General features: G+C 42.2%; 1 protein-coding gene across 1 annotated transcript in view; it reads left to right on the forward strand.

Moving 5' to 3' along the window:
* The window catches only part of Erich1 (glutamate rich 1), a 61,970-nt gene extending 47,924 nt beyond the window's left edge, over positions 1-14,046 (forward strand). Inside the window, exon 6 of the mRNA XM_048792850.1 lies at positions 10,479-14,046. Within this exon, the coding sequence (XP_048648807.1) occupies positions 10,479-10,552 (74 nt within the window). The 3' untranslated portion in view covers positions 10,553-14,046. The remainder of the gene's footprint in view (positions 1-10,478) is intronic.
* The last annotated feature ends 7,192 nt before the right edge of the window (positions 14,047-21,238 follow it).

Genomic DNA, 21,238 nt, shown 5'->3' on the forward strand with positions numbered 1-21,238 from the left:
CTGAGGGCCCGGCCCTCAGAAGGCCCAAGCTGTTCCTGAAACAAGTCGGCCACCAGGCTGGGTTGTGTCTGTTAGCACCTCCCAGCTGTGGCAATGCAGAAAACAAAAGGACAAGATCATAAAAGTCTCTGCATCAGAAGGATTCGGTTCATGACAGCCCACTCTGGAATGGCAACACTGAAACAAACAGTAGGACAAGCCAGTTCCTTACAGGTTAGCAGTTACCTTGAAAGCAGAGTTTAAAACTGTATGCTTGGGGGATCCAAGATGGCGGCCCCAGGGAGGCAGCATTCTGTATCACTCTGTGACCTGGGATTCAAGTAGTGAGAATACTGCTTCTCTGCGAGCAATATTCCTGCCCCCAAGCAGGAAGCACCATGTTGTCCAGGGTTCCAAGCCTCAGCATCAGAGTAGGTCTCCCAACTACTTCCCACACAGGACTACCAGGTACCTGAGCAAAACCATCAGCTGCAGCACCCTACACAGAACTTTCAGCCACCCACCCGAGCAGAAATCAAGAACGCCACTCCCACGCAGGACACCTGGCAGCTTTCCACCACCCCGTACGTACCCCCATCTAGTGGGGCTCTCCCAGTTGCCACCATCTTGGGACTCTGCGACGACAGAGATAGTTCCCTATGCACGGTAGCCTGCCTGCACCGAGAACTTCACACAGGCTCTGAAGTCAGCCAGCAGCCACGTGCTGCATGCCACAGAGATCCCCTCTGAACTCATCGTCCGACGCCATTGCCCGGCTCCCCTACCTGATCTGACACCTCATGGTTGAAAGCAGCACCTCCGTCTTGGGCTACTTTCATCACCATCTTCAGTGGGGGCACCTTCCAGGTCGGAACTCTGGCTGGCCAGGTACCCAGTTTCTAACTCCCCCTCTCCCCAGCAGCCACTACCCCACAGTGACACCCCATTACCTTCACCATCCTGAGGGCAGAGATACGGCTGACCACAGATGACCCACCTATTGGATGAGAAGGGAAGCAGTAAAGACACCGATCTCCAGCCAAAACAATACCTGCTTCTTCCTGAAAGATCTTTTTCCCTCTCCTCTCTAGTCTCCCCTACGTACGTAAAACCAAGTACTTTCCATGAATTAGGATTTTGAGGACTGGGATAGCAGAATAGTGTATTACAGTTTTGTATATTCTTTTTTTTCTTTTGTCCCACTAATTTCTACAATATCTTAACATTTATTATTTTTCTTAATATATATATATGTGTTTTTGTTTTATATACTCTACTGTCTTCCCACTTACGTGTCTACCCAAAATTACTTCCTCTCCCTTTTCCTGCTGCTAATCTTCCTCTTTAGATTTCTCTTTCACACTTCCCAAGGTATAACAACTCTGTATCCTCACCTCCTACCTCCTCAGCATATCATCCTCTCCTCACCCCCAGTTCTTTGTCCACCGTCAGAAACTGTAAACTCCTTTACAAACCTACAGATTGTAACTGTAGATAATAGTTGAATTCACCATTTCTGTACATTGTGACCAAACTGTAAACGTCTTAATAGTAAACATTTGTTTTTAGGCTGTATGTTATTTATATTGGTATCTGTTAACATTCTCTTTCACCTCAAAGGAGAGGTCTTGGATCCCTACAGGGGCACTAGAAGCCTACAGGGTAAAAAAAAGTAACGCCTCGGATCCACAGTGCTGGAAGGGAAGACACGCAAGCAATATGAGAAGACAAGGGAAGAAAGTTCCCCAAACAAATCAAGACACCACATTATTAGAATCCAAGGCCAGTACAGCAGAAGAAATTACAGAGAAGGAGTTCAGGAGGCACATGATTTAAATGTTCTGTGAATTAAAGGATGATATAAGAGAGAAAATACAGGAAGCAAAAGACCATTTTGACAGTGAGCTATATAAGCAAATACAGGAAACAAAAGATGACTTCGACAGGGAGATAGAAGTTTTAAAAAAAAACAAACAAACAAATTCTCGAAGAAAGAAATAGTAAACAATAAACCAAATTAAAAGCTCAATTGAAAGCATCACCAACAGATTAGACCACCTGGAAGAGAGAACCTCAGACAATGAAGACAAAATGTATAATCTTGAAAAGAAAAAAAGGACAAGTGAAAGTTCACACAGTGAAAGTTCATTGCATGGAGTTCATTCCTTAAAGGAAGAAAAAAATCAACAAATAAATGACTTAACACTACATCTCAAAGCTCTAAGAAACCATGAGCAGAACATTCAATAAATATGGGATAGCATGAAAAGACCAAATTTAGGAGTTGTTGGGATAGAGGAAGGCATAGAGTTCCAAACCAAAGGAATGAGCAATCTATTCAGTGAAATAATATCAGAAAATTTTCCAAACATGAAGAATGAATTGGGAAACCAAATTCAGGAGGCTTACAGGACACCAAATGTACAAAATCACAACAGATCCACACCAAGGCACATCATAATGAAAATACCTAACATACAGAATAAGGAGAGAATCTTAAAAGTCAAGAGAGAAAGGAATCAGATTATATATAGGGGGAAACCAGTTAGATTATGTGCAGATTTTTCAACCCAGACCCTGAGAGCTAGAAGATCCTGGAATAACATATATCTAGCCCTGAAAGAAGATGGATGCCAATCAAGAATCTCATATCTAGCAAAAGTAAGTGTTAGATTTGATGATGAAATAAAAACCTTTCATGATAAACAAAAATTAAAAGAATTTACAGCTCAAAAGCCTGCACTATAGAACATCCTTGGCAAAATATTTCCTAAAGAGGAATTGAAAAACAACAGTGAAAATCAGCAAAGGGAGGTATTCACTAAAGGAAAAACTAATCAAAGGAGAAACCAAGTCAACTTAAAACCAAAAATAAACAAAAATGGCTGGGAATACAAATCATGTCTCGATAATAACTCTGACTGTTAACGGCCTAAACTCACCAATCTAAAGACGTAGACTGGCAGATTGGATTTTAAAAAAAGACCCAACAATATGCTGCCTCCAAGAGACTCATCTCATAAGAAAAGACATCCACAGACTAAAGGTGAAAGGTTTGGAAAAATTATACCTCACATATGGATTGCGGAAGCAAGCAGGGGTTTCCATCTTCGTATCAAATAAAGTAGACTTCAAACCAAAGTTAATCAAAAGGGATAAAGAAGGACATTTTTTACTGCTTAAGGGATCCATTCATCAACAAGACATAACAATAATAAATTTATATTCCCCAAACAATGACACATCTATGTTCATCAAACAAACTCTTCTCAAGTTCAAGAGTTAAATAGACCACAACACAATAATTCTGGGTGACTTTGACACACCTCTTTCACCTTTGGATAGACTGTCCAAACAAAAACTAAATAAAGAAACCATAGAACTCAATAATACAATCAATAACTTAGGCTTAACTGACATGTATAGAATATTTCATTTTTCAGTAAACAAATATACTTTCTTCTCATCAGCACATGGCTCCTTCTCTAAAATAGATCATATATTATGCCACAAAGCAACTCTTAGTAAATATTAAAAAGTAGAGGTACTACCCTGCATTCTATCAGATTCTAATGGAATGAAATTAGAAATCAATGATAAAATAAAAAATAAAAGCTACTCCAAAAACTGGAGACTAAATAATATGCTACTGAATGAACAATGGGTTGCAAAGACATCAAGGAGGAGATTAAAAAATTTCTAGAGGTGAATGAGAACACCCATACAATGTACCGAAATCTCTAGGACACCATGAAGGCAGTACCAAGAGGAAAGTTCATTGCATGGAGTTCATTCCTTAAAAGAAGAAAAATTCAACAAATAATTGACTTCACATTACATCTCAAAGCCCTTAAAAAGAAGAACAAATGAACAGCAAAAGCAGTAAAAGACAGGAAATAAATAAAATCAGAGCTGAAATCAATGAAATTGAAACAAAAGAAACAATTTAAAAATTGACAAAACAAAAAGTAGGTTCTTTTGAAAAATAAATAAAGTTTGCAAACCCTTAGCCATACTAACGAAGAGGAGAGAGAAAACTCAAATTACTAACATACGTGATAAAAAAGGAAATATCACAACAGACACTACAGAAATACGAAGATAATTAGAAATTATTTTGAAAACTTGTACTCCAATAAAATAGAAAATATTGAAGGCATTGACAAATTTCTAGGGTCATGATTTGCCCAAATTGAATCAGGATGATATACACAATTTAAACAGATCAATTTCTTTTTTATTATTATTATTTTTTACATACATCACAATAGAGGAGTGCATTACATTCATGATTTTTTGCATTACAATTCTTAATACACCCTTATACCACAATTTATCAAATCTGTTTGTATAGAAGGTATGTTGACACCAAATTCCCATCTTCATACATGAATTTTTGTATAATGATGACCATCTCCTTCCACTATCCTTGCTATTCCCATTCTCCCTCCCTTTCCCTCCCACCCCTATTCCCTATCTAGAGGTAATTTTCCACCTATGCTCTCCCTACCTACCCCACTTTGAGTCACCCCCCTTATATCATAGAAAACATTCAGCATTTGTTTTTAGGGATTGACTAACTTCACTTAGCATAATCTTCTCTAATGCCATCATTTCCCTGCAAATGCCATGATCTTATTATTTTTTAGTGCTGAGTAATATTCCATTGTGTATAAATGCCACATTTTTTAATCCATTCATCCACTAAAGGGCATCTAGGTTGGATCCAAAGTTTAGCTATTGTGATTTGTGCTGCTATAAACATTGATGTGGCTGTGTCCCTGTAGTATGCTGTTTTTAGGTCCTTTGGGTATTGTCTTAGAAGAGGGATAGCTGGGTCAAATGGTGGTTCCATTCCCAGCTTTCCAAGGAATCTCCATACTGCTTTCCAAATTGGCTGCACTAATTTGCAGTCCCACCAGCAGTGTATGACTGTGCCTTTTTCCCCCGCATCCTCACCAACACTTGTTGTTTGTCTTCATTATGGCTGCCATTTTTACTGGGGTGAGATGGTATCTTACAGTAGTTTTGATTTGCATTTCTCTGATAGCTAGAGATGATGAGCATTTTTTCGTATGTTTGTTGATTGATTGTATGTCCTCTTCTGAGAAGTGTCTGTTCAGGTCTTTGGCCCATTTATTGATTGGATTATTATTATTTTTTTTTTTTTGGTGCTTATCTTGTTGAGTTCTTTATATACCCTAGAGATTAGTGCTCTAGCTGATGTGTGAGGGGTAAAAATTTGCTCCCAGGATGTAGGCTCTCTATTCACTTCACAGATTATTTCTTTTGCTGAGAAGAAACTTTTTAGTTTGAATCCATCCCATTTGTTGATTCTTGGTTTTAATTCTTGCACTATAGGAGTCTTATTAAGGAAGTTGGGACCTAAACCCACATGATGACGATCAGGGTCTACTTTTTCTTCTGTTAGACACAGAGTCTCTGGTCTGATTCCTAGGTCCTTGATCCATTTTGAGTTAACTTTTATGCATGATGAGAGATAGGAATTCAATTTCATTTTGTTGCATATGGATTTCCAATTTTCCCAGCACCATTTGTTGAAGATGCTATCCTTTCTCCAGTGCATGCTTTTAGCACCTTTGTCTAATATAAGGTAGTTGTAATTTTGTGGGTTAGTCTCTGTGTCCTCTGTTCTGTACCTTGGTCCACCTGCCTGTTTTGGTGCCAGTACCATGCTTAAACAGATCAATTTCGAGCAATGAAATAGAAGATGCCATCAGAAGCCTACCAACCAAGAAAAGCCCAGGACTGGATGGATACACAGCCGAGTTCTACAAGACCTTTAAAGAAGAACTAATACCAATACTCCTCAAATTATTTCAGGAAATAGAAAAAGAGGCAGCACTTCCAAACTCATTCTATGTCCTCATTCTATGAGGCCAATATCACCTGGTTCCAAAACCAGGCAAAGACACATCAAAGAAAGAAAACTTCAGACCAATATCTTTAATGAACATAGACGTAAAAATTCTCAATAAAATTCTGGCAAATTGAATACAAAAACATCAAAAAGATGGTGCACCATGATCAAGTGAGGTTCATCCTAGGGATGCAAGGTTGGTTCAAAATACAGAAATCCATAAATGTAAGTCATCACATCAATAGACTCAAAGATAAGAATCAAATGGTCATCTCAATAGATACAGAAAAAGCATTCAACAAAATACAGCACCCCTTCATGTTCAAAACACTAGAAAAACTAGGGATAACAGGAACATGAGATTTCAACATTGTAAAAGCTATCTATGCTAAGCCCCAGGCCAACATCATTCTAAATGGAGAAAAATTGAAAGCATTCCCTCTAAAATCTGGAACCAGACAGGGATGTCTTCTTTCAACCAGTTCTATTTAACATAGTTCTTGAAACATGGGCCAGAGCAATTAGACGAAATAAATTAAAGAGATACAGATAGGAAAATAAGAACTTGAATTAGCATTATTTGCTGACAATATGACTCTATACCTAGAAGACCCAAAAAATTCTACCAGAAAACTTCTAGAACTAGTAGAAGTTTACTAGTAGTAAAGTAGCAGGATACAAAATCAGCCCCCATAAATCAAAGGCATTTCTGTGTATCAGTGACAAATCCTCTGAAAGGGAAACAAGGAAAATTACTCCATTTATAACATCCTCAAAAAAAACAAAAAACAAAAAAACTTGAGAATCAACCTAACAAAAGAGGTGAAAGACATCTACAATGAAAATTACAGAACACTAAAGAAAGAAATTAAAGAAGACCTTACAAGATGGAAAGATCTCCCTTGTTCTTGAATAGGCAGAATTAATATTATCAAAATGACCGTACTACCAAATGCATTATTCAGATTTAATGCAATTCCAATCAAAAATCCCAATGGCATTTCTCATAGAAATAGAAAAAGCAATCATGAAATTCATCTGGAAAAATAGAGAGACCGAGAATAGCTAAAGCAATCCTTAGCAGGAAGAGTGAAGCAGGTGGCATCACTATATCAGACCTTGAACTATACTACAGAGCAATAGTAACAAACACAGCATGGTATTGGCACCAAACAGACTGGTAGACCAGTGGTACAGAACAGAGGACACAGAGACTAACCCACAAAATTATAATTATCTTATATTAGACAAAGGTGCCAAAAATGTACATTGGAGAAAAGATCACCTCTTCAACAAATGGTGCTTGGAAAACTGGAAATCCATATGCAACAAAATGAAATTGAATTCCTATCTCTCACCTTGCACAAAACTCAAAGTGAATCAAGGACCTAGAGACCCTGCATCTAATAGAAGAAAAGGTAGGCCCAAATCTCCATCATATCCAATTAGGCCCCTACTTCCTTAATTAGACTCCTATAGCACAGGAATTAAAGTCAAGAATTAATAAATGGGATGAAATCAAACTAAAAAGTTTCTTCTCGGCAAAAGAAACAATCTGTGAGGTGAACAGAGAGTCTACAGCTTGAGAGCAAATTTTTACCCCTCACACATCAGATAGAGCACTAATCTCTAGGGTTTATAAAGAGCTCAAAAAGCTAAACACCAACCAAATAACCCAATCAATAAATTGGCCAAGGAACTGAACAGACACTTCTCAGAAGGTGATATACAATCAATCAACAATTATATGAAAATGCTCAACATCTCTAACAATCAGAGAAATGCAAATCAAAACTACTCTAAGATTTCATCTCACTCCAGTCAGGATGGCAGCTATTAAGAATACAAACAAAAAAAAAGTGTTGGTGAGGATGTGGGGAAAAGGCACACTCATACACTGCTGGTGGGACTGCAAACTGGTACAAGCATTATGGAAAGCAGTATGGAGATTCCTCAGAAAACTGGGAATGGAACCACCATTTGACCCAGCTGTCCCTCTCCTCAGTCTATACCCAAAGGACTTAAAAACAGCATACTACAGGGACACAGCCATATCAATGTTTATAGCAGCACAGTTCACAATAGCTAGACTGTGGAGCCATGATCAAGTGAGGTTCATCCTAGGTTCATCCTAGGTGCCCTTCAATAGATGAATGGATAAAGAAGCTGTGGTGTATATACACAATGGAATATTACTCAGCAATAAAAGGCAATAAAATTATGGCACTTGCAGGTAAATGGATGGCGTTGGAAGTGAAGTTAGCCAATCCCCAAAACCCAAATGCTGAATGTGTTCTCTGATATCAGGAGGCTGACTCATAGTGGGGTTGGGAGGGGGGGCGTGGGAGGAAAAGATGAACTCTAGATAGGGCTGAGGGGTGGGGGGGGAAGGGAGGGAGCATGGGGGTAGGAAAGACAGTGGAATGAGGTGGACATCATTACTTGAAAGTACATGTATGAAGACATGAATGGTGTGAATATACTTTGTGTACAACCCGAGATATGAAAAACTGTGCTCTATGTGTGTGATACGATCTGTAATGCATTCTGCTGTCATACATAACACATTAGATTTAAATTTTTTAAAAAATTTTTAAAAAATGTATGAATTGCCAAGATCATTGTAATGTCATGTGTAGCTAATTAAAAAAAAAACTGTGAGCTTGGTGCTATCTTCGGTCCCAGCTGCAGTGTGTCGTCCTATGTGGGTTGAGTTGTGGCATCTTTACCTTCTTTGGAGTTCATTTTTGCCAGATGGGTCTGCATTTACTTATATTTTTTCTATGTATTATCCATATTGTAAAACTCATTAATAAAGTAGTATTTTTTTGTCAAAAAGAAGAAAGAAAGAGGAGTGTGCCTTTGGGAGTGGGCCCCTGGGTGGAAAGCAGCAGAGCGCGGCTTGTGCACAGGAGACGAAGGCCTTCACACACAGGCTGGCTCTTCACTTTGGTTGTTGTGAGACCTGCTATTAAGTATTTAATATATATAAGATTTGACACATTTAAATTCTATAGTAAAGTTGTATTATAAACCATAAATGGTCAGTTTTATTGAGCTAAACTAATATGAAATTTTTATGGGATGAAAATAAACCACTTAAAATTTGAAATTTTAGTTCTTTAAATCTGCACAAGATTCTTTTGCAGTGTCCTGAAATGCATTGAGTCTGGGCAGCTGTCAGGGAGTCAGAGATCCCCAATATTAAAATCACTGGGCAGGTTTTTGTCCATAATACATTTGCTTTAAGCAGTTGATAAAACTAATATCTCTGTTCAGTATATTCCCCTTGAGCAGGTGGTAGGAGGCACTTAGTTTTTTCTATATTGAGCTATTTTGTAAAATAAAATTTTATATGATCAAACTTTGTTTTCAAAGATCAAATTTGTCTGATGCTGATTTGGCCTCTATAACTATTTAGAATTAAGTTTACTTTCTCATGAAACTAGTTTATGAAATCTAATGAGTATCTCATCTCTAGCGATAGCATTTAACATCAGGTACAAAATGTTTCCTGCCTGCCGCATGTCCTAAATCCGACACTTGACTCAACTCGGGTACAGACATTTCCTAAGCCCAGTTCATGTGCTTTTGCAGCACTGGAATAGGTCAGTGCTCAGTGACAGAGTGGATCTAGTGTTTGCATGTTACATTGAGTCACAGACACACTTTAAAGTCAGAGCTGCCATTGGCTGAACTACTATCCCAGGCAGGCACTGAGACCTACTGCTAGAATTTCTGCATTCAATCCTCCTTTAGTTCTCAGTCTAAAGTGAGGTGAAGTTTTACCACCCTGCCTGTGAGAAAAGGAGGCTTGCAGAGGTCAGGCACCTTGCCCTTGGTCAGAAGAGCTTCAGCCTTGGGAGGGTCTCAGAGTGGCTTCAGAAGAGTGGTCAGGTCAGACCTCTCTCCTCACAGCACCAGGTCTCAGGTTCCAATGTGGTTTGGAAGTAAAGCATCCACGTCAGCAGCAGTGGCAACCCAGGCCCTGACTAAACCTGGGGAGGTTCCTCCCTGTACCTATGCCCTCGGCTGATGACTTTAGAAGTGGTAGAACTGTCCTAAACTAGATTCTAGAGTCTTTGCCCATTGGGAAGCCTAGCATTCAAAGAGAATCTTTATCAGAGTTCCGTTCTCCCAGGAAGCAATACAAGGACTGGCAGGTGATTTCCAAGGCTTGCTTGGTCCCCTTGACCATTTGCTCTAGCTGTTCTGGTATAGTACTGGGCCTCATGAAAGTGAGTTCCCTAAAACCCATCTTGTCCCCCTTTCAGTTTTCTCCTGCTTGTTCACCTTTGACAGGAACTTCTGTCTCCTTATGATTTCAATCCGCATGTGAAGTGTGACCCTGCAATGCTGTGAGGGCATGAAGTCTGGGTACAGTAGAGCTTGAGAGCCCCAGTAGAACACAGACACTCAGAACCAACTCTGTGTCCGTTGCATAATGTGTGATCCACAGGTTGTGTTGCGGCCCTGTCTACATCATAATTAGACTATTTCAGGATCTACTTGGGGCCTAAAGGCTGATAACTACACAGTAATCATTTGTAATTTATCTTTTTGCTTCAGCTCTATTTTATTCATTGTTTTGTTTTGTTTTGTTTTTGTTTTCTTTCAGACCATGCCAGAGTAATCTCAGCCTTCTTTAATTACTGGATTACACACATCTTTCCTGAGAAAGACAGTGAGTGAAATCAGTGCCCCACTTTAAGAAGAGCTAGTATTTAACCAGAAAATGTAAAAGACAAATACAGAATCGACTAAGAGTTAATTCTCAGGGTTGTGGCTCAGTGGTAGAGTGCTCGCTGGCATATGCAAGGCCCTGGGTTCCATTCTCAGCACCACATCAAAATAAGTGAATAAAATAAAGATATTGTCTCCAGCTATAACTACTCTTTTTTTAAAAAAAGAGTTAATTCTTATATACAAAGAAGATTAAATTCTTGATATTTTCTTTGTAACTCAAGTCCTGGGAACATTAAAGACATTTTTGACATATTATTTATTTCTGTGCTTGTATATAATGGGTAAGGTGACATTTGAGACTTTAAATGAGAAATTGGGGAAAATTGAAATTTCTCCCTTATTTGCAGTTGTATATGTCTTGAATGACTACATAAAACTTGGTTGTTTTTCTAATTGCTGTAAAAAATGAAAATGAGCATTATTAAACAAACTATATAGTTTGAAGTTGTTATGTTTTTCTGAAGTTTCACATCATTTTGTATCTGAAAATCTTGGTTTTAGGACTGCCTTGTGAGTATTATAAAGCTCTGGTTTGAGTAATTTGATCATGGAGGATCATTCTAAGTTGAGAGTGTCAAGAGCCTATTCTTCTCTCTTTGTCATGGGAGGAGTAACAAGTTTTTAGTTGCTGAATTTTAAAAGCATCAGTCAATTGGTCTAACATTTTAGAAGGGCATTGTCTCTATCCATGAAAATGATGGTTTTATAGCTATCATTCAGTGGTAAAATGCACATGACATAGAAAGTATTGCCTTGATCATCCTTAGGTGGATGGTTCAGAAGCTTTAGTCCCTTCACCAGATTGTACATTCATTGCACTCTCATCCTTTCTAAAGCTAAAGGGCATTCCACAGTCTGTGACCATAGACCATGTTTCATGTATCCATTTACCTATTGATGGACACGTGGGTTGTCTCCTCCTTTAGCCTATTATGGAAAATGCTGATAAGAACATTCATATACAAGATTCTCTATGGACATTTGTTTTCATTCTTTTGGAAGTAAAATTGTGGATCAGATGGTAACTCTGTGTTTAATGTCTTGAGGAATTGCCAGACTTTTCCACGTCAAATGCATTTCACATTCCTGCGGGCAGTATAAAGGGGCGTCAGGTTCTCTCTGTGCTCCCCAATGCTTGTGATTTTTCTTGTTCTTGATAATAACCATCCTAATGAATGTGAAGTAGTATCTCGTGGTGGTTTGATTTAATGTCCCTAATAACTAAGGATGTTGAACATCTTTTCCTGTGCTATTGGCCATCTGTATATCTTTTTTGGAGAAATGTCTGTCCATGCCATTGCCCATTTGTGATTTGGATTGTTTAGTTCTTACTGTTGCATTTTAGGAATTCTCTATGTATTCTGGATAGTAATCTATTATCAAATGTGTGTTTCAGAAATATTTTCTCCCATTTCTAAAGCTTGCTTTTTCACTCTGTTGGTAGTATCCTTTGATGTACTAAAGTTTTTAATTTCCATGAAGTCCAACTTAACTATTCTCCTTTTTCCCTGTACTTCTGGTGTCATATCTAAGAAATCACAACTAAATCCAGTGTCATAAAGATTTTAGGTTGTATTTTCTTTTTAAAGTTTTATCATTTTAATTCTTATATTTGATCTTTGATTCATTTTGTTAATTTTTGTATATGTAAGGTAAAGATACAACCTCCTTCTTTTGCATGTGGATATCCAGTTTCCCATTGTTGAAGTGACTATCCCCCAGTGAATGCTCTCAGTACCCTTGTAAAAATCAACCGATGGTATCTGTGAGGGTTTATTGCTGTGCTCTTTGCCCCAATCCATTGGTCTATATGTCTGCCTTTATGCCATTACTATACCATCTTGATTACTGTATATGTCTAGTAAGTTCTGAAATCACAAAGTTTAAATCCTCCAATTTGTCTTTTTCAAGGTTATGTTGCTATTCAGGATTCCCTAAGATTTCATATAGATTTAGGCCAGGTACTTTGGCTTCTGATAGAGACAACATCCATCTCTCCTCAAAAGTGAATCTAGGATGATGTCCTCTACCTTCCTCTGAGGGCATGGCGTCATCAGGACATCATTGTCATCTGCTCTTGGCACAATCAGAAAGTGTGGCCAGGACTCAGACCTGGCTCCATGATAAATCTGCCCTGTTCTGCTGGTGGTAATCTGTAGGTTCCATGTATCCCGCAAAAATAGCTTGAGATCTGAGTACTGTGTAAATTCAAGGAATATCCGTGGTTCTTTAGCAGCTGCTGAATCCATCACCACCACCAGACGGAGAAGAAAGGAAGCCTTAGGATCACCCTCCATCATCATCACCGTTGCCACCAAGTTCCCCCAAAGATGTCCCTTCCATTATGTGGAACCTTATAGAAGCAGATGGAAATGGAGTATCTTTTCTGGTTCTAGAGATGGGTCACCTTGCAACAAGTGGCCAACCTGCACCCCCAGCTGAGCAAAGATTGGCAAGTGGAGCCACACTTGGGTCATACCAGGACAGGCCCTCCAGAGTCACAGTGGCAGACTAGCTGTGTGTTGCCAGCGGGTTCACAGAGTGAAGACGGGGTGCAGTCCTCCACCGATGGGGTTCAGGTGAAGGCCCACCGAGCAGCAAGAACTAAGGGCATCTCCGCGTCACTGTTTCTTTTTTTGTGGGGTGTGGAGGGGGATACTAGGAATTGAACCCAGGGCAGTTTGATTACTGAGCCACTTATCCAGACCTTTTTTTATTTTATTTTAAGGCAGGGTCTCACTAAGGGCCTATCCTGTTACTCTGCTTTTTTTTTTTTTTTTTTTTCCACTCAGGGGTCTCAGATCGATGAGAATGTTTCTGGCTGACAGCCAGAAAGTAAACAGAACCTTAGTCCTGCGATCCCTGGAATGGATTCTTGCAGCAGCCCCATGAGATCTCAGAAGACCACCCAACTAGCCATACCTAGACTATGACATAGGGATGCACCGAGGTGGTAAATGGTATTGTCTTAAGCACTATGCTTTGGTAATTTGTTAAGCAGCAGCATAAAGTACACTGCTAAATCTGTTTGGGGAATGCATCACCTCTTCAAAGCACACAGGACTTTTGTGTGGCAGGGTGGTTATGTGTATACTTCTCACTTTGGAAAGGGTTGGACGCATTCATCAGGTTCTCAGAAGAATGCAGTGCCAGGAATGAGAAGACACTCTGCAGAGATGCTTTGGCCACATGTAAGAGTTGGACAGAAGGGAACCCAGAGTGGACCAAGCTGGGTGTGCACAAGCTCAGCACAGGCTGCTCTGGGACATCCAGGGACACACTTGTGCTTGCTCTTGCCACATCAAGTTGCACCAACTGCACTAAGATCACAGGATTCAATCTAACATTGACAGGGTTGGAAAATACTGAATCTTTTTTCTTTTTTGGCATGATTATAATTTATGATTAGCAATCTAATAAAAATTCCTCACATTCCTTGAGATCTTCCTTCCCTTTGTCTTAACTGATAAAATTTACAGAAAATAAACTACATGGTGGCATGCATATTTTGCATCACTATAGAGGATAAATTGATCTGATTACTATCTTATTTCAATCACAGTGGGATAAACAGATTATTATGTTTATGCTGACATATTAGAGACAAAATTTATTTGCTTTGTTTTCTAGAAGAAGCATTGCTCTTTTTGGAATTAGAATAGTATACAAAACTAATGAACCCTGATTGTCATTCCACTTATTTATTTTATGGTGTCAGTATTCCCCTGCATTTTTAGGGTCAGGAGAATGTACACAGTCATAAAGTGGTTTTATAGAAGAAAAGAGAGTCCACAGGAATTCTGTGAAATTAAATAAAGGGCAACAAATTAGAACTTCCCTCCCACCAACAGTGCAGTAAGTTGATGGGCATGGAAAATATGTAAATGTTTCACACTTAAAAGATACAAATTGGATGTTCAGAACAAATAGGAAGATTATGAGTTCGTCAATATTTATTTTCATAGTAGCAAACACACATGATTAATGAATAGGCTCTTTAAGTAGGGGGAGCACAGCCTGGTGACTGGGAAGCCAGGTCCACGAGGCCATTAGAAGGTCCTGGAGGAAGGAGAGCTGCATTAGTGCTGTAGATGAGCCATGGGCCAGGACCAGTACCCTGCAGCAGATTCCTCACCCAGATCCCTCACCTGTGTGAAGAGGGGACTCTAATCACAGTGACACCTTAGGTTGACTTCTCAGTGAAAGTAAGAGGAAAGAGGCAGCGGGTAGAGAGGACACAGCAGAAGACCACGATAACAAGGTCATCAAGAACACGAGAAAAAGCTAGGTGTGGTGGTGCACGCCTGTGATCCCAGCAGCTCAGGACGCTGAGTTAGGAGAATCACAGGGTTAGAGGCAGCCTCAGCAACTTAGCAAGGCTGTGAGCAACTTCGTGAGACCCTGCCTTAAAATAAAATAAAAAAAGGTCTGGATAAGTGGCTCAGTGGTCAAGTTGCCCTGGGTTCCATTCCCAGTACCCCCCTCCACACCCCACAAAAAAAAAATGCAGGTACCTCCCATGTTTTAGGCTCTGGGCCTCTCTTGCATCCTCCATTTGGTGATTTGGGGCCATCCTGAAGTAAAATAAGGCTGACTGGTACGCAGGTACGTCTAGCCACCTGGCCCCCACCAGTCTGGTAGGTGACCTTCAGGACACCATAAAATAGGCAGTCTCAAGGTCTGCCTAAACCGCTGTAAAGTGTTCACCTGGGGAGGCGACGGAGCCGCTGTGAGACTGTGGCTCTCATCAGGTCCTTGGGCTCAGGCCGGCCCTGCAAGAGCCCTGGAGGCCGTGTTGGCTGCCAAGGGTCACCCTGGAGTGAAGGTGTCATGCCCTACAGATTCTGGGAACTTTGAAAAGTCTAGTAAAGCAGAGTAACAGGATCGGCCCTAAGAGGAGGGACAGTTCCCTCAGAAACGGCAAGAATGGCCAGGTACAGGGTGCCTGGGCATATCTTCCAGGTTCAGAGCTGTGGCGTTCATTCACGGTCACGTTTCAGAAACACCGAGCCTAAGATGAACACAAAAGGACAAAAGCAGCAGAATCTTGGAGTTCTGGGTCCTCATGGGTCTCTGCCCACGGTGAAGAGCTCCCAAAGGCAGCTGTGTCTGCACAGGCTTGTCTGAGTGTGGCCTAGGAATGACACCAGTATTGAATTTGGGGATGTGGCCAAATTCCACACTGGCTATCTTTTCTCCAGTGAATGTGTTGGCACCTTTGTCTATTATGAGACAATTGTATTTATGTGGGTTTGTCTCTGTGTCTTCTGTACCATTGGTCTTGTATCCGTTTTGGTGCCAACATCACGCCATTTTTGTTACTATTACTTTTTTTTAAAGTATGCTTATATAAAACATTGTTTATTAGTCAATTTTCAGTTGCTATACCAAAACATCTGAGACTGGGAACTTTATGATGAATAGAGATCTATTTATTTCCCAGTATTAGAGGCCAAAAATCCCGGATTAGACAACCGCACTGGTGCAACCTGTTGTGAGGATCCCCCTGGCTGTATCAGTCGTGGACGACAGTAATGGATGGAAGTAGTTCTCATGGGTGGAGTGTCTTTGCAATTTGGGGGACACAATGGTTGGGTGGCCAACTAGCATTGAGAGGCAGGGGAAGGATGGTTCAGCTTGACACCTCCCCCTGATACACCTGACCTTCAAGTACTCATGGACTGTTTAGTCAGGCGCCTCGTTGGGATGGGCTGCAGCCCAGCACCAGCTGCTTACTCAGAGACAGGCGGCTCCGTTGTTGCTGTGGACACTGGTGATTCAGAGAAAGCTGCTGGGCATCCCAGTGCCCCTGATCCAGGGGATCTACCCCAAGACCTGGTAGATCCCAAAGATAGTACTGAATCCTACGGATGCTCTTTCCCCTTCATGCCCTGCGGCATTTCCACACAGCACCAGACTCCATCTGTCCTCCCATGTCTTATGCCCTGGTGCCTCTCATGCCTCCTCCGTTTGGTGATCTGGGGCCATTCTGAAGTAAAACAAGGCTGACTGGAACGCAGGTACCTGGATAACGTGACTCTTCTGTGGGTAGTTCATGCGTTTGGATATGCTGGACAAGGAATTGTTTATATTCTGGGCAGAATGGTGCCGTGTGAGGGAGCAAGGAGGTAGGAGCGGCAAAATAACTGGAGAGGACGGGTGGCCTCACAAAGAAGTGAGTGCTGGATGGCACGGCCCACACCCTGCCCCTGTGGCCCAGACTCATTCCTCCGCCCTGGAGGCAGAGAGTCCAGAGTCAAGGTGAGGGTGAGACTGTTTCCCTAGTCCTGTCTCCTCCTTCCCGGGTTCTCTGCTGGGCTCCTTCCTCCTGTAGGATACCAATCCGATGGATTAGGGTTCTCCCCTTTGCCTCGTTGAGTCATCATTATCTCCTCAAAGGCCCTATCCAATAGTCCCATGGGAGGTCAGGGTATCAACACGTGGATCTGGGAGACATAATCCAGTCCAAAGCACTGGGAAAGAATGAAAAGGAAGAGACGAACATGAAAGAATGTGGCCCCAGAAGACAGATGGAGGGAATTCTGGGAAGAAAGTTCTGGTCAAGGAAAGAAACTGTGAAGAAGCCCCCCGCCAGGCCAGGCCTGCACAGTGGTGCTTCTGTCCACCCTGTGGGCTCACTGTACCATTCTGGGGACACTCCACCAATAGCATCGCCAGTTACCTCCTGGAGGTCAGGTGGAGGCTGGCAGGGTGGTCAGGGGATTGCTAACAACTGTCCACTCGCTGACAGGGACTCCACTTGCTGTTTGTTACATGACAGAATCTTGGCTTTGCCTTTGCCTTACAAAAAGGCCTCACTGAAATATTTCTTTGCCAAATAAAGCACTTTCTGCTCCCACATGAGCCCTTCACTGTACTTCCAGCCACGTCTCCTGGGGCCAGGCTCAGTGGAGGTGTTACTGAAAGCCTGGTCCATGTCCCTGATGCCATTCTAATAGCAAACACAAAGTTTTGAGAAAATGGAAAAAGAATTTTTATCACTTTACTAGCAAAGGAGAAAGAGATAGGGGACTCCTGCCCCAGAGGCTGTGATTCTGCCCATCCAGGGGAACAGGAGGTTTTTAAAGTCGCAATTCACAGGCTATGTTCCACATGTTCTCTGTCTGGAGTTGTAAATCACTTTTTAATTTGGGAGGTGGTCATTTCTGAGATCGTCGGTGCCATCCCCAAGTCTGCATTACTTGGTTCCTATGGTAGGTGTGTGCTCAGGACCCGTTACTTTGTCTAGGATGGGGAAGAAAAGTAATCCTGTTTCCCCAGGATTAGGAAAGAGGAGAAAGAGAGGAAGAGAAAGAAACATGTCCATTTTAAAAATAAGTCACAGTGGCAGAGCAACAAGGCTGTATTCAAAGCACAAAGTGGACCATTGTCAACAGAGGCTCCCATGTCCAAGGACACATGGCTCCCTCACCCATGCCCACCTCCTCCCTCCAGCCCTCCTAAGTGCCCAACCCAGAAAGATACCTTTTAGAAAGAAAACCATCATGATTGTTTTGTTGTTTTTCCATATCAGTTCTGTGAGGTTGATCCCTCTTTGAAGGACACTCCTGTCTTGAAACACCAGCTTAATTATTCCCAGAGTGATCAAGACGGATGTCTAAGCACACCAGCACAGCCTCTGCCAGGGGCCAACAGGAGTGCAGAAGTGAAGAATTCGGATATTTAAGCAGGGAGAGTGGGCTACCAGCGATTGTTTTATTAGCTTTTTGTCATTGTGACCAAAATATCTGACAAGAATAACTTAAAGAAGGAAAAGTCTACTTTGGCTGGTGATTTCAGAGACGGAGTCCATGGTCAGGCATCGCCATGGGCCTGAGGTGGGGAGAGCATCATGGAGGAAGGGCATGGCAGAGGAAGTGCTCAGAACCTGAGAGTCAGGAAGCAGAGAGAGCACTGCTCACCAGGGGCAAAACATGAGCCAGAGGCATACCCCCGGGACCACTCCTCCAGCTTCACCCCCTGCCTCCAGTTACCACCCAGTTAACCCATATCGTCGGATTAACCACTGATCATGCTGAGGCTCTTAGGATCCAATCATCTCACCTCTGATGGTTCTTGCAGTGTCTCACACATCAGCTTTTGGGGGACACCTTCTATCTGACCATACCAGCCATTTACCTTTTTAAATACCAAAACCCAGTGAGGAGACGCTTTGACAGGCATCAGCTTGTGGTTCATGACAATAAGGACAGGAAACGAAGCCTCAGAGTTTGGAAGCCATGGCACTGAGCAGACCTGATAACAGACCAGACCACCCGGGAGGGTCAGGAGTCCACCAGGGCCTCAGAGTGGACAGAATGTGTGTGCTCCAACACCCAGAAATTTCATGTTCTCTGTGAAGACATCATAGAGGTTCCTTGGAGGGCCCTTCCCCCAATTAGATGGTATTAGAAGGTGGGGTTTGGGGTGCTGTCTAGGTTTGGGTGAAGTGATGGAGGTAGGGTGGTGTGATGGGGTCAGTGTTCTCCAAAGAGACCAGAGAGCTGTCTTGCCCTTCCATCTTGTATATGTAGTAGGATGGTACCATTTGCAACCCAGAAAGGCCCTCAACAGAAGCCAACTGTATCGCGAGGCGGCTAGTGCCTCACAAGGGTAATTTTTCCTGGTCAGGAGGGGATAAGCCACCTGAGAAAATAAAGTCCAAAATAATTAGTGAACAAATAAGACAAAGTCAGAATTATAATTTTAAGGAGCATGGAGCACCTGATAGGTCCATCCTACATAGGAGCTGGAGCTGAATAATTTAAAGAGTGTTCTAGTAGTTTATTTAAGGGGGTACATCAAAGGTAGGGATAAGGTTTCAAGGGTGGAGTCTTGCTTCCTGATATCTTGCGGTCAGCAGGTCGATTGGCATTTTGGCAGGCTACACCCATCTCTGAGAGGCTGTGTGGCTCCAGCAGATCACCCGTCTCCTGTGCTGTGTGGGACCTGGCAGGGCTAAATAGGACTCACATGTATCTGGGTGATCTTATCAGCAGGATTGCCACAGGAAGTTCCCAAAATTCCAGATTTTCCTATTCAATGGGCGTCCGTGCAGGTTTGGTCCACACGTAGTCCACGGATTGCTCTCCACACAACTGTGTTGAAACCTGATCTTGGACTTCAGCCTCCAGACCGGTGGGGAATGAATGAGTGTGCAGTGTTTGAAGCCCAGTCCCAGGTATCTGTTGTGCAGCTCTAGGGGACTGAGACAATGAGAAGCTCAAACTCTCCACACCACATTCTCTAGAAGAAAGATGAACAGTGTAGCGGATGTCACAGTCTGGTGTTTGACCCCGCCTCAGCTCTGTGCAGCCCAGAAGTGTGCCTTCTTTCCCAGCAAAAGACGAAGCTTTGTTCTCTGCTGAAGACATCACAGAGGTTCCTTGGGAGGGCCCAGTGCTGCCAGGGGCACCATCAGGCACACTCTCCCCCTCCTCTTGCCTGGCCAAAGGCTTATCCCTGCCTGGTCCCCCGCCAGTCCCCAGCTTTGACAGCCTGGTCTCTTGAGCTGCCTCCTCACGACCTTAGGCTTTACTGCTTGACATTCCCTGTAGATCACCACACCCCAGGAAGTCAGGGAGTGTTCTGCCTGATGTTGTATCCTTTCCAGGCTCCATACTGTCGCCCAGCATTTGACACATAGCAGAATTTGGTATGTGTCAAATAAGTGAATAAGTGAGGGCCTGGGCTTTAGCACAGGTCATGTGGAGGGTGGCTTATATGGTATTGTAGACCAGAATGAAAAGGGAATTGAGAGCCAAAGGTAACAAACTAGGATAGGACTCAAAATAACTTTGGGGGGTAAAAAAAGACGAGGAAAGTTTAGGAAGGTGTTGGTAGGGATGTTGGTATGTACACCTCTGAACCAAGTGCAGAAAATGCAGGCATCTGGGAGGATTTGAGAATGATTATACTCAACTTAAGTTCAGGTCCAGCCTGTGACTCCAATTTCACTTTTATGGGCAGGGCTCAGGGAAATTCTCGTGCGGGTCCACAAGTCTCATGTTAGCATCCTTTGTGTTTTCCTGGTGTCTCTCCCAGGGAAAGAGGGTGAGCCAGTGGCTTAGCTTTGGGGACTGTGGGAAGTAGCACTTCAGACAGGCAAGTAGCATTGGACCTTTTCCTTTCCTAAAACAGCATCCTTGGAGGAAAGCAAGAAGATACGATGTATCACGTAGAACATTTTCATGAATTAAATTGTATACACACAAAACAGTAATAGAACTTTTGCAAGAATATGTTTAAATAAAAAGATGTTCAGTTCACCATGCATGACTGTAGAAAAGGGGGAGAATGGAATGGGAGTGGGGAATAAATGAATGAAGATCACTGGAGCAAGCTAGAGCCAAGGCTGTTAACAGAACAAGGGTGATGATGATGAATGATAACAAAAACTGCACAACTAACTCAGCAAGAGGAGACCAAGCAGTAAGGGAAAACTGCCCACCTACCTACCCAACCTACAAGCCGGCCATCTCCCTACACAACCAACCAGTCACTACCCCCTCACCCAACCAACCATGCATCTACCTAGACATCCAACCAGCCACCCACCCAACCAGCCATCTACCCAGACATGCAACCACCCACCCAATCAAAGATCCACCAATCCAGACATCCATCCATGCA

This window comes from Marmota marmota, unplaced genomic scaffold, assembly GCF_001458135.2.
Source record: "Marmota marmota marmota unplaced genomic scaffold, marMar, whole genome shotgun sequence".
NCBI lineage: Eukaryota > Metazoa > Chordata > Mammalia > Rodentia > Sciuridae > Marmota > Marmota marmota.